Source organism: Mustela nivalis, assembly GCF_964662115.1.
Source record: "Mustela nivalis genome assembly, chromosome: 14".
Classification (NCBI taxonomy): domain Eukaryota; kingdom Metazoa; phylum Chordata; class Mammalia; order Carnivora; family Mustelidae; genus Mustela; species Mustela nivalis.
Window position 1 is genome coordinate 19,928,116 of NC_139033.1, and position 13,786 is coordinate 19,941,901.

Genomic DNA, 13,786 nt, shown 5'->3' on the forward strand with positions numbered 1-13,786 from the left:
GACCTGAGCCAAAGTCAGACGCTTACCCGGCGGGGCTGCCCAGGCGCCTGCTGGTTGTCTGTCTCATCTGCAGGCTCTCCCTCCCTCCTGTCCTTCCGTGTGGCCTGTGTGCCATTACAGCAGGTGGCCTGGTCTGCGGGTTGCTGGGTGGTACGACCCCAGGCTCCACCGGGGGCTGACAGCCCAGGAGTGTGCGGGGAATGCAGAGTCGAGAGCTAAGCCACATCTGCGTGAGGACAAGGTTCCTGCTGCCGCAGGGGACCTGGAGGTGCACGGACCTGGTCCCAGCCTGGCTTCTGCTGGCCACACCCGTGGTGGATGATCACATCTTCTTGTCTCTGGCCGTGTGGAAGGACACTGGAAAGAGATCTTTGGGTCTAGGGGTCGGTCAGATCTAGGTTTGGTTCTGTCTGTTTTTTGCCGTTTTCTGTGTTCTTCTACAAGGACGCATGTATTGTTGGCTTATCTCTTGTTGGAGGTCAGTGGTGGCGGGGTCAGTGGTGGAGATGAGTGGTCAGTGGTGGTGGGTGCCCGGTGCCTGACCCGTGGGCCGCGAGGCTGCCGAACGCTGATGTTCTGTCCGTCTCTGCTCACCTGTTAGCTGGAGGGCTTCTCTGAAGAAAAGGTGCCCCTGTAAATGCTGTTCAGTTATCCAGTGGTATAATTTATAAATGAAAGGCAGGTCATTACTTCTCTTCTTTCTCTTTATTTGCCGGTTTTCAGAATTGGTTCCCTGACATCTGAAAACAGTGATTACATTGTTTTTCTGCTCTGAGTGTATGGGCTTCAAATCCCCTATTTGATGTGTTTCTCTGGATTGCCTTTTATTACATCTGGTGAAGGCCCCATTGACTCCCGTCTGCCACTGGGAGCCTCTGCGGCTGGCTCCTGACCTTCTGGCACGGACGAATGTCCCTTGGACCCGGGGGCGTTTGGAGGCTGCACTCTGGTCCCGGGACAGCTATGGGACTGGGGGTGGTTTGGCTTTCTCAGTGGGTGGGAGGTTCTGTGGCAGATGGTGTGGTGAGACCTGTCGCCGACTCTGCCGAGCTTCCGTCTTGTCTCGTGTCTTCCGCCGACTTCTCGAGGACCCAGGAGTGAGAGACTGGCCGGACTTGCTTCCCTGTGCTGGAGGTGCTCTCCGTAAGGAGCCTCCTGGAACGTTGTTTTCTTGGGGGTCCCAGGATGATACGTTCTTACCGTCGATGACCTTTTTCCGAGTCGCTGGGAAGAGTGTCTCCTTAGGGATGGGCACACACTGCTGGCTTCTTGGTTCCCTTTTACTGAAGAAAGAACCTCATCTCTGGCTCAAGGTCAGGTGGTCGCCTTCATCTGACTTGGCCCCAGATCTCGGCACTCCAAGCTCCAGGATGGAATTGGCTGGGGAAGTGGGTGGGGGAGGGTCACATACCATCCTGAGAATGAAAGCTGAGGACCCCCCCCCCCCAAGCCCCTGGAAGGTGTTTGTCTATGAGCTGTTCTGCATTTCTGAGGGTTAATCGGTGTTCTCCTTGGACACGGGTCACATGTCCTGTGTCTCCCCTGCCTACAGCCCTAACTGATGTCTGTCGCATCTCCATTTTGCCTGGACCCCCCTGGTGCCCTGGTCTCTGGGTCGTCCTGTCCATGGAGCCCTCGCCCGCCACGGCCCCCACGCTCTGCTCCTCCCAACTGGTCTCTCCACGCGCCTACCGCAGTGGCTCCCACACCACGACGGGGACCTGAAGCCGCATGGAAACCGCATGCGCCCTGGCTCCTGGCCACTCCCAACCTTCCCGCCGGCCATCCCCTGGCTGTCCTCTGGCGCTCAGGACGGCCAGTTCTCCGGTCTGAGCTCGGCTGGAGTCTCTGTGGCTCGGGTCCTTCGCGCTCTGTGTCCCTCCATCCATCCGTCCCTCCTGTCCTCTCTTCTTCTTCCGGGGAGTCTGCTGGGACATGGTCACGTGGCCTCCTCACGTGGCCCGTGCTTGGACATGGCAGCCAGGCTTCAGGGGGTGGGTCTGGGAGAGAACCGGTGGGAGCTGTGTCTCTCTTGTCATCTGGTCTTGGGGCCCATGCAGCATCGTCTCTGTGGCCTGGAGTGGTCACGGTCCCCAGGAGCCCAGGGGTGCATCCAGCGGGGAGCGGTGAGGCCCTGACGTCACTGTGGGTGCGTCGCTGGGAGGCCTGGGCCACGTGGGCAGCATGGACCGTGGGTCCCTACCTGGGCTCTCAGCTTCAGGACTGGCTCACCTCCAGTCTGTCCTCTGCAGGGATGCTTCTCTGCTTTGTAGCCAGGAAACCTTAGGTGGCTTGACTCTGTCCTTGGGGGGAGTCTCCCCGCCCTGACCCACGACTCCCTACCAGCTGCTGCTTTTCCTTCCCCCGTGGTGCTGCCCAGAGACCCGATGGGCCATGTTCTCTCACTCCTGGGCCTGCCCCTGGCCCCGCCCTGCTCCCTGGCGTGCTTCCGAGCTCTGCTTGTCCGCTGGGCATGATGTGGCCCGAGTCGAGAGGGCAGATGGTGTGTGGGGGTCCGGCCTGCGCCCGCAGCCAATGCGAGCACTGTGTCCTGTGTCCCCTTCGCCCCCTTGCACTTTGGAACCTGATCCTTGAGGAGGTGTCAGTGAGTGCGGCGCTGTGCGGCCGCTCCTTGTAAGCAGGACCTGTGGGCATCTGCTGTCCCCACGCACGGAGCCTCATTACTTCGGGCAGGGGACAGGGAACTGGGCCCAGTGACTCTTCCTCCCGTCTTTCAGACTCCGTCCTGGGCTCCGCTGTGCAGGGACCCTGGCTGTGTATTCAAGGGCTGTGGGCTGTCGTCCAGCAGCACGTGGTGGGCGGTCTGCGGTGCGGCTGGGCTGCCGGAGGAGCAGGTTCCCCCAGCACGGAGTCATCTCGTGCTACGTCAGGTGCAGCTGCCCCGACGCCTCAAGTCCCTCCCCGGCGGGCCGGACGCCGCATTGTCTCTGGGCCACACGTTTGTCAGGTTCGCAGGTTGAACTGGCTCCCCATGCCCAGCGGGCATTTTGTTAGCGTGCTCCGAAAACAGCTTTCTGCAGGGTGTGACCCTTTCTGAAGGGTGTGACCCTGGGACAAAAGCCGTCAAAGCTCGCATGGAGCTGAGTTTTTAGGGGGAAATAGAAGTAGCATCTGCTTTCTCTTTCTCTCAGCCCAGCAGCCATGCAATGGCCTTTATGGCACCTCCGACTTTGCAAATTAAGTGAAAATATGGTGACTTTGATTTTTTCAGCCAAGATTTCCTCCTCCTGCTCCAGGCCCTTCTACAGGAAGAGGGTAGGTTGGGGGTAGAATAGTTCAGGAAGTAAATTTCCTAAAACACAGAAGCCAAGATCTGTCGTCCTGTTCCAGTGTCTTTTGTTTCAGTTTTTGTTTGTAAAGAAATGCCAAGAGGGCTGGGAGCCGGGGCTGCGACCAGTGTTCAAACCAGTCTGTTTCTGTCCTTCCTCCTCTCTGTTCTCTTTCTTTCAATGTCGCTGCAGATAATAAGGATGAAGAAATCAAGGTCCCCCCCAGGCGGTCATATCTGGGTACGTACCACACCGCACAAGGCGGCCCCCTGCACCCTCTGCTTCATTCATTCTGTGCAGCTCTGTCCCAGCTCAGCCCTCACTGTCCTGCTGCTCTGTGTGTGATTCGTTTTACTAAGGAGGCCGTGTCTCCAGCGAACTAACCACCCCATAGCCTGCTATTTTTAAGCATGAACTAGTTCCTAGAAACCTGTCCAGTGTGTGTGTGTGTGTGTGTGTGTTGGGGGGGGGGCAGATGATCAGTACAAGTTTTGGAATGCTTTTGTTAAATTTGTTACAAAGTGTTTTAGAATGCTTTTGTTAAATTTGTTACAAAGTGTTCTATTCTTTTGGATGCTATGGTACATGGAATTGTTTTCTTAATTTCATTTTGGATTGTTCATTGCCATGTTGTAGAAATAAAATTGGTTTTCACATATTAATCTTGTATCCTGCAGCTTTGCTGGTCTCATTCTTTAGTTCTAATAGCTTTCTAGTACATTTTTTAGGGTTTTTCCCTTGTAAGATTATGTCATCAGCAAGTAGAGGTAGTTTTACTTTTTCCTTTCCAATCTGAATGCTTTCACTTTTTCTTGCCTAATTACTCTAGAATTAGGAATGGCTAGGAATGGTGGGCCTGGGTATGCTTGTCTTGTGCCTGGTCTCCATGAGAAGGCATTCTGTTGCCATTGAGCCCGATGAAGTTGCACAGTTTACACAGATGCCTCATGTAGATGAAGCAAGAACCTTTCTGTTTTGAGTTTGTTGAGTGGTTGTTGGTTTTTTTTTTTTTTTTTTTAATCATGAAACAATGTTGAAGTTTGTCTAATGCTTTTCTGTGTCTTTTGAGATGATCATGTGGTTTTGTCCTTTATTCTACATTGATTGATTTTTGTATGTTGAACCAACATAGCATTCTTGGGATAAACCCCATCTGATTGTGATGTGTAATCCTTTTTATAAATTGCTGGATTCTGTTTGCTAATTTTTTTTAAGATTATTTATTTATGTATTTGACAGAGATCACAGGTAGGCAGAGAGGCAGGCGGTGGTGGGGGAAGCAGGCTCCCCGCCGAGCAGAGAGCCCGATGTGGGACTCAATCCCAGGACCCTGAGACCATGACCTGAGCTGAAGGTAGATACTTAATGACCCAGCCACCCAGGCCCCACCTCCCCCCGTTTTTTAAATTCTTGTGATGACTTTGGTTTTAGTGTCCGGGTAGTACTGGTCTTCTAAGTTTCCCTCCTTTTCTATTTTTTTTTTTAAGATTTTATTTATTTATTGGACACAGAGAGAGATCACAAGCAGGCAGAGAGGCAGGCAGAGAGAGAGAGGAGGAAGCAGGCTCCTTGTTGAGTAAGAGCCCGATGTGGGACTCGATCCCAGGACCCTTGAGATCATGACCTGAGCTGAAGGCGGAGGCTCAACCCACTGAGCCACCCAGGCACCCCTTTCCTTTTCTATTTCAAGTTCGTGAAGGATTGGTATCAATTCCTTATTAATTAAAAAATGATTTATTGAGGTATAATTGACATATAACATCTGGTTTGAGTATGTAGTAAGTCTACTTAACATCAGTCATTGTTTCCTTAGATTCCACATATAAGTGATCATACAGTACTTGTGTTTTTCTGTCTGACTTATTTCACTTAGCATAATGCCCTCAGGGTCCATCCGTGTTGTTGCCAATGACAGGACTTTTTTCTTTTTTGTGCTGAATAATAATTCCACTGTATATGTACACCACATGTTCTCTGTCCATTCATCAGTGGGCGGACTCTTGGGCTGCTTTCAGATCTTAGCTATGGTAAATAATGCCCCTGTAAACATAGGGGTGCATATATCTTTTTGAATTAGTGGTTTTGTTTTCTTTGGATAAATACCCAGTAGTGGAATTGCTGGGTCATGTGGTAATTCTACTTTTAATTTTTAAAGGACCCTCCGTGCTGTTTTGCACCGCGGCCGCACCAGTTTGCATTCCCACCAACGGTGCGCGAGAGGTCCTTTTCCTCCACATCCTCGCCGACGCTTGCTCTCTGTTGTCCTTTTTTTTTTTTTTCTTTTTAAAGATTTATTCATTTATTTGACAGAGAGAGAGAGAACACAAGCAAGCACAGAAGCAGGCTTCCTTGCTGAGCAAGGAGCTCCATGCGGCGCTGGATCCCGGGGCCCTGGAATTATGACCAGAGCCGAAAGCAGACGCTTAACCAACTGAGCCACCAGGCGTCCCAGCTCTGTTGTCTCTTTGATTAAAATAGTCACTTGTGAGCTTTGGTGGTTTTCTTTGCTGTTCAGAAGCTTTTTAGTTTGATGTGGTCCCACTTATTTATTTTTGCTTTTTTTCCTTTGCTTTTGGAGTTAGGTCCAAAAACTCATCACCAAGGCCAATGTCACGGAGCTTATTGGCTATGTTCCTTTATGGGAGGTTTTTTGTTTTTTAACTGAAATACATTTGACATACAGCATTGTGGAAATTTAAGGTGCACATCATTTCCCTTTGATGCATTTATATATTGTAATATGATTGCCATCATAGTGGTGATTATCATATTACATAGTTAAAATCTTCATAGTGGTTAGAATAATTCCGTGTTACCTCAGCAGGTGTCATGGCCACAGTACTCGTCCATGTTCACCCCCCGGTGCTCTCCGTCTCTGGGGCTTGTGTACTTCTCATCACAAGCTTATTGATTCTTTCACTGTGGGGTAGAATTATCCTGTGAGGTTTTCTGGCCCTGGGCCTTTGTGGAAAGTTTTAAAATTACCAGGTCAGTCTCTTCTTACAAGTCTCTTCAGACTTTCTGCTTCTTCCTGAGCTACTTTTCTTAGTGACTTTTACTTACTTAGTTACTTTTCTTAGTAACTTTTACTTAGTTACTCAATTACTTTTCTTACTTGCTTGGAATGTGTCCACTGAGTCTAATCTGCTGATGTGTACTTTTGTCTTATTTTTGTTTCTGGGCAGGTGGTTTCTCTTTCGTCCTTGACTTGAATAGTGTGAGTTCCCTTCTCTCTCTATCTCTTTTGGTTGTTCTAGCTAAAGGTTTGTCAATTTTATTGATTCCCCCCCCCCCCAAAGAACCAAATTTTGGTTTTGTTGATTTTCTCTGTTGTGTTTCTATTCTCTCCTGTGCTTATTTTGATTCTAGTATTTCCTTCTCTCCTGCTTATGGCTTTGGGTTTAGTTTGCTTTTTCTAGTTTCCTAAGAGTGGAAGGTTAGATTATTAATTTGAGATCCCTTTTTCTTTTTTAGTATAGCATGTATAATCATAAACAACTTCTAATAAATGCTTTCAGTGAACCCTGAAAGTTTTGGCATGTGGTGTTTCCATTTTCATTGGTCTTAAATACTTTTTAACTTCCTTTGAGATTACTTCTTTGACCCGTTTTTTTATTTATATATGTTGTGTCATTTGCACGTATTTTCCACAGATTTTCATCTGTAACTGATTTCTAACTGAATCCATGTAGTTAGAGAATATACCTTATATCATTCCAGTCATTTTAAGCTGAGGTTGGTTTCATGGGGTCACAGAAGGTCTGTCCTGGAAATGTCCCACATGCACGACACCCTTTGCTGGGTGGAAGTGGAGAGAGACTGTCCGTTTCGTAGAGCTCAAGTCTTTCCTTCGCCCTTTCTGGTTGTTACACCCATGACCGAGAGTGTATATTGAAATCTTCCACTATTTTTGAATTATTTGGGTTTCTTCTTCACTTCTGTCGGGTTTGCCTCTTCTGTTTTGGAGGACTGTTGTTAGGCGTGTCTGTGTTTGTTTATATGTTTATACTTTTACCTGACTGATGGATTGGCCCTTGATCATAAATTGTCCCCCTATTTCTAGTCATTTTTTTGTTTGTTTGTTTAATGTCTCTTTTTTTTCTGGTCTTAGTATATCTACTGCAGACCTCCTGTGGTTGCTGTTGTTTGATAAAATTTTTTCCCTTATTTCACTTTTTTTTTTAAAAAAAGATTTTATTTGTTTATTAGGGAGAGAGGGAGGATACATCATTCATGAGTGGGGTGAGGGCCAGAGGGAGTGGCAGAGGGGGAAGCAGGCTCCTCGCTGAGCAGCGAGCCTGACTCGGGGCTCCGTCCCAGGACCCTGAGGTCATGACCCAAGCTAAAGGCAGATGCTTAACCAGCTGAGCCACCCATTGGCACCCCTTGATTCTTTTACTTTAAACTTACTTGTTTCTTTGAATCTAAAGTGTGTTTCCTGTAGACAGCATATAGTGGAACTTAGAAAAAATTCATTCTGGCAATTATGCCCTTTGATTTGTGTTATTTAATCCATTCGTGCTGAATGTTATTTTGATGTGTTTGGACTTGTATCTGATGTTCTCCGTTTCCGTGTATGTCTTCTCCTTCCTTACTGCTTGCTTCTGGATTAAGCAGATGTTTCCTAGTATGTTAATTGTTTTGGTGATCTTTTATTTTTTAAAAAATATTTTATTTATTTATTTGAGAGAGGGAGCAAGTGAGAGAGCACAAGCAGGGGCAGGCCCAGAGGGAGAAGCAGACTCCTCACCGAGCACGGGGGTCCTGGGACCGAGCCCCACATCTGGCTCCCTGCTCAGCGGGAAGCCTGCTTCTCCCGCTGCTACTTCCCCTGCATGTGCTCTCTCTCTCTCTCTGTCTGTCAAATAAATAAAATCTTTAAAGAAATATACAGTGTTAAGCTTCTGTAGTGAAATTTTTATTCAGTTATTGTACTTTCAATTTCTGAATTTCCATTTGGTTCTTTTTTATAATTTCTATCTTGTACTGCTTTTCTTTCTTTCTTTCTTTTTTTTTTTTAAAGATTTTATTTATTTATTTGACAGAGAGAGAGAGGTGGTCGAGGGAACACAAGCAGGGTGGGGAGGGGCAGGCTTCCCGCCGAGCGGGGGTGCCCGATTCAAGGCGCTGGATCCCAGGACCCTGGGATCACGACCTGAGCTGAAGGCAGATGCTTGACCTACTGAGCCGCCCACGTGCCCTGCACTGATTTTCTGTATGATGAGACACTGTCATGCTCTCCTTTACTTTATGATTTTCTTTGGTTCTTTGAAATACTTAGAGTGACTGTTTTAAAGTTTAAAGGCTGTTTGTTTCTGCTCAGTCCAGTGGCTGTGCCCCTTCAAAAAGAGTTTTGTTTCCTCTTGTTTCTTCTGCATATGGGCCACTTTCCCATTTCTTTGCATTTCTCAAACATTTTGTTGAAAGCTGTATTGTAAAATACTGTAGCGACTCACTCCTGGATCCCGCCGCCCCCATGTTGGTGGGGAGGCTTGTTTGCTGATGTGTCGTGCCAGTGGGCTCGTCTGGTGCCATCTCTGAACCTGTCTTCCCCCAGGCAGGGCTGTGGGTCTAGCTGTCCTTGAGCCTCCTGGGTTCCCCTGTTGAGCTTCTGGGTGGCCGGCCCCCGTCGGAATCACACGCCCCTGTGCGCCTCTGCCCATGGCTAGCAGATCAGCAGCTGGGCAGGTCAATGGCTCTATTGGGTGGGTAAGGCCCGGGGGGCATGAGTGGCTCATCAGGCGGGGATCTCGAGGGCAGTCTCCAAGGCTGCTGTGCCCCAGGAGGGCTGTTTTAGTCTGATGCACGCGGAGCAGGTCTGCTGGTTCAGGAGCTGCCGTGCTGAGCTGTCAGCTCCCAGTTGCTCCTCTACCAAGGTCCCCACTGCTTTCGTCAGGCCTTCGGCTTGCTCCTGCTCCTGTTCCTCCCTTTAGGGAGAGCGACAGACCGGTCTGTTCCTGTGCGCCCCATCTGTGAGACAGACCTCGGAACCCCCGCTCTGCAGCTGGGGGCTGGGGCAGCACCAGCTTTTCTGGGGTGACGCCCCTGCTCTTCTGAGTGTGGGACCGAGGGGGCAGTTCGGCCCTCCCAGCGTGGGACCTCAGTCCCAGGAGCAGGTTGGGAGGGGATGGTATTCCCTGCAGCCTCTGTCGCTGAGTGTGTGGGGAGCAGTGCCCTGGGGGCTCTGTGTGCTTGCCTGCAGCAGTCAGCTGAGGGCTGGGAAGTGCTGGCAGCTGCTGCCCCTGGAGAACCCGCGGCACTGCGGGGCTGGGGCATGTAGCGGCCGCCCCCCTGGAGCGGTGGGGGCCGCGGGCCGAGTCTCAGACGTTCTTCTATTAAACAGATGTTAGGACCCTTCACGGGGTACACACACTGCGCTGTCTTGCTGGGGAGAGCGACCGCCGTCGCGTCGCAGAGGTTTCAGGCTGGGAGAACAGGAGCTTTTCTGGTTTTGCTTAGAGCTGCCTGAAGGTGCACCTGCTCGTTCACGGTTGGTTTTCTCTTCCGTGGAGGATAGGGCAGGATGTTCACCTGAACAGAAGGTCATGTCCTCTGGTAAGGTTTTAGAAGCAGCCTTAAAACTCAAACCGAAGTGCTATTTTGATTTGGGGAGAAGCTGCGTTTCCCAGTCTGTCTGCTGCTCTTCCTGCTGTGTCCAGCACGGGAACCTCGAGTACCGCCTGCGGCTCCGCGGGCCTGAGCCAGCAGCCTGCCGTGGAGGCCGGTGCGGGCCTCTCAGCCGGGGCCCTCCCATCGCCCAGTGCAGGGAGCCCCACTGAGCACGAGTTGTCAGCACAGAGTCCTCGCAAGCCAACAGAGTAAGAGGGAAGGGTCCTGCAATTCAGGGGTGCCGAAGGCCAGCCCATCTGCTGGGGGGTCAGCCTCGGGGGCATGGTGGGACCCCCAGGACAGCATTTTTGAACAAGGGCCGGTGTTCCCGCTCACTGGTTAGTCACACTCTGCGCCGGGGCAGGGGGGAGGCGCTCTGGGACCTTTGGGTCCCCCGATCACCCCCTCACAGTGGTGGCCTGCCGCTCGGCAGACCTGCCCAGCAAGGGTGGTGCGTGAGTGGGCAGGGAAGGTGGGTCAGTGCGGTGAGCCCCGTGGCCCACAGTTCTGTAGTCCCGCAGCTGGATTGCGCAGCCCTTTGCTAACCCGCTGCGCCCTTGTCGGGCAGAGTTAAAGCCGGGGTGGGCTTGGAGGGTTGGGCAGAGTGGCTGTACCCCACCTTGGAGAGCCAGCTGCCTCCTGACCAGCCCCTCCCCCCCATCAGGAGCCTTGCAGGCCGCCCACCCCAGGCTTCCTCTGGTGACCCCTCTGGTGACAGCACATGCTCCCCCATGGGGCCTGGCACCCCATCTTCCTTGTCAGAGTGTGAGCCCAGGGACATGGGGTCAGAGATCGGGACGGTGTCCCCAGACTGAGCGGGCACTCAGCAGTCACACGGATGAGCAGTCGTGCCTGGGCGGGGGCGTGTGACCAGAGCCACGTGTTAGTCTGATCCAGGGTGTCGAAGGAAGGAGTGAGGGTGGCTTTGTTTTCATGAAGACTTGATTTCTAAACATTTGCATTTCTTTGAAAGGCCACAAAGTTAGGGTAGGAGTGCACCGCTTTTTCTTAGTTGTTTGCGAGGAAGTGTCTGACTTGCTGCCTGGTGACCCCGGACACTCCAGGGCTGGCTCTGGGAAGCAGGATTCCAGCGTCTGTGGGCCACCCTGAGGTTCCGCTCAGACCAGCCCACCAGCCTCAGCGTGCGCTCGCCGGTGCAGGGACGGGTCCCCAGAGCCCGTGTGCTCAGCCGTCCCATGCTCCTGGCCTGTGCTCGCAGGGGTCAGTTCCAGACCTTTGTCCTGGGGATCCTGGGGTTCCTGGAGGGTCATGGGGGGCTCTGGGTGGTCCTGGGGGTTCCTGGAGGCTCCTCGGGGGTACTGAGGCCCTGGGGCCGCTTGTCTTGTGGTGCCTGTGCTCTCCCTCCTCCAGGGACCGCGTGGCACCGTTCCTGGCTGTTGCTCCGGCTCCCACGCCTCTCTCTGTGGTTTGTACCTATTTCTGGGGGACACCTGAATGCTCGTGAAGATCCCACTCCTCCTCAAACTTCCATGCATCCCCATGTTTGATGATAAGGGCAGGGATTCATGGCTTCCTGCCTCACTCAGCGACTGACCCGTGTCTACTTGGGTTGCCGGGGAGTCCCTGCGACCTGCCACAATTCTGGGGGCGCTTCTTTGCAGCCTGTCACCTCAGAAAGACCCAGGTGTGTCTGGGGCAGCCTCTGCCCCCGCAGCGTGGACCCTGCCCCTGGGGAAGGGAGTGCTTTTGCAGATGAGACCCCCTGGCTGGGCATGGGCTGGGACCAGGCTGGTCCCCAAGTTCTGCTGAGTCGGGTTCCCAGATGGTGCGGGTCCGCTGCTGGGCTCGGGAAGGGGGGACTCGTTAGGAAGCAGCACAGGGGGACTCACCCTGGAGCTGCGTGGGTGTGTCTGCCCCCGCGTGGGCGGGGAAGACGTGACGTGGTCCTCTGGCCACGAGGATTTCATGCAGGAGACTTTATCGTCGACGTAGCGGACACTGAGCGCTCTGTATGTGCCAGACGCTGTTTTAAGTCTTTTATGAGAAGTTGGTTAATTTTCACGTGGCCCGTGTGGAGTGTACGGAGATTTCTCCATTTTACAGATGTGGGGACAGGCCCAGGGAGGCCGCGTCGTTGTGCAGGAAGCCACACAACAGCAAGAGGCAGGCTGGGCCCCCTGATGGGTAGGCTGTCATCACAGGCCCAGGCTGTGGCCCCCCCCCCCGTCTTTTCCCGTGAGGACCCTCGCCTGTGGGAGCATCTGACCTCCGGGGACTGGGGCTGACCATTCGATGCTAGGCTTGCTGCCATGCCCGGCCCCCACTCCTGGGCAGAAGCTGTGCGGCGGGAGCCCCAGGCTATATGCGGCATGAGGCTTTGTGGGCCCTGGCCCATTGGGACAGGCAGTTTCCGGTGGCCGGTGACGGAGGTCAGGGGGAGCTTGGCTTCTGGTGTGTAGGGGTGACAGGGCCTGGGGGGTGCTTGGCTTCTGGAGCAGGGGTGATGGGGGCCAGGGGAGTTCTTGGCTTCTGCTGCAGGGGTGACAGAGGCTAGGAGAGAGCTCGGCTTTTGGTATGCAGGGGTGACAGTGGCCAGGGGCGCTCAGCTTTGGTGACGTTGCTCTGGCTGCTGTGGCAGGCCCTCTCGGTACCTGCATTTCTCCTTGTCCTTGGGGAGTGGCCGGGCCTTACCAGGAGCCGCCTGCTGCATGCAGCTGGGGGTCCTGTCCCGTAGGACAGAGCCAGCAGACCCAGTCCTGAGGCAGCCCCCGCTTGTCCCACAGCTCGGCCCTGGCTGCGCCCACGTCACTGGGCACTGTGTGTGTCATGGACCATGGGACGGCAGCCCTCAAGTTCACACCTTCCCCCCTCCCCAGTTTCTGGGGACCTGGAGGCAGAGCTGGCAGAAGCCAGGAGCCTGTGTCCCGGGCCAGCAGCTTCTGACGGGTGGGAACAGCTATGGACCCCTGCACTCTCCGTGCTTCTCCGGGGCACCTGGGGAGCCCGTGGCTATGTGGTGAGCCCGGACTCACCCCGCTTTCTCCAGCAACGTCTGGTTGTCGTTTTGGCCCTGGGGAGGGACACAGCCTGCCCTCTGCCCTGCTTGCTCAGCCTCTTTCCGGCAGGCGGGACTCTGCCCGAACTGGCGGGAGTGGGCCACACGGGGGTGCTCGCGGGCTTCGAGGTCCGGGAGTTGGGTGGAAATTGCAGGAGCAGAAACCGCCGGGGGTTACGGAACTGTTCCATCACTGAGGGGGTCCTCGGTGTAGCCCTGATAAGGTCAAGCCAGCCAGGAAGTGACCTGTGAGGACTAGGGTGTCCTCGACCTCGGGAAGGGCCAGGGTCTCTGTGGTTCCTGCTCCTCAGGGGAGGCTGGGGACAGGGTCTTTTAGGGGCCGACTGCTGCTACTGTCCTAGGGGTCAGGCTGCAGAGCTGGGGGCCGGCCACCCCCCCCACCCCTGCAGCGGCTGGGGCAGTGCTCGGACTGGACTCGGCCTCACCCCCTGCCCGGCCAGGCCCTCTGCAGTCCCTTGAGGCCCAAAGGCTGTGCGGAGAGGTGCCCAGGCCCCCTTGCAGGCACGCTGGCCTTCGCAGCTCTGCACAGAGCAATGAGGAGTGAAACCAAATCAGTGGAACCCTGAGACCTCAGCAGCCTCCGGGCCCTCGACTCCCTCAGCCCTGTGGCCGCTGGCAGCTGCCCCCTGCCTGGTGGGGGGCTGGGGGCGGGGGGTCCTGCTGTCCCCCCCTGCCTTGTATCCAGCCGATGGTGCTGCCTCAGTATCCCCCAGTGTATGGCTTGGGGTGTTGGGAGCCGACACGAAGAGCCCTCTGGAGAGGGGCCGGCACCTGCGGCTGTGGCTCCTGGACTCAGAGACGTGAAGGGCTCCAGCTGAGTGAGTTGGGGGCTGGGGGGGCTGCAGGTATG

General features: G+C 53.8%; 1 protein-coding gene across 5 annotated transcripts in view; it reads left to right on the forward strand.

Annotated features, from left to right (window-relative positions):
• Positions 1–13,786, forward strand: part of SLC66A2 (solute carrier family 66 member 2) — a 47,944-nt gene that overhangs the window by 13,181 nt on the left and 20,977 nt on the right. For 4 of the 5 annotated variants that reach the window (XR_014303009.1, XM_082699994.1, XM_082699995.1 and 1 more), the window contains exon 4: positions 3,483–3,530. The exons of the other annotated variant lie outside the window; for it this stretch is intronic. Coding sequence is in view for 3 of the 4 variants with exons in the window: in XM_082699994.1 (XP_082556120.1) it covers positions 3,483–3,530 (48 nt within the window). In the remaining variant the exon portion in view is untranslated. The remainder of the gene's footprint in view (positions 1–3,482; positions 3,531–13,786) is intronic. 5 annotated transcript variants of the gene reach the window in all.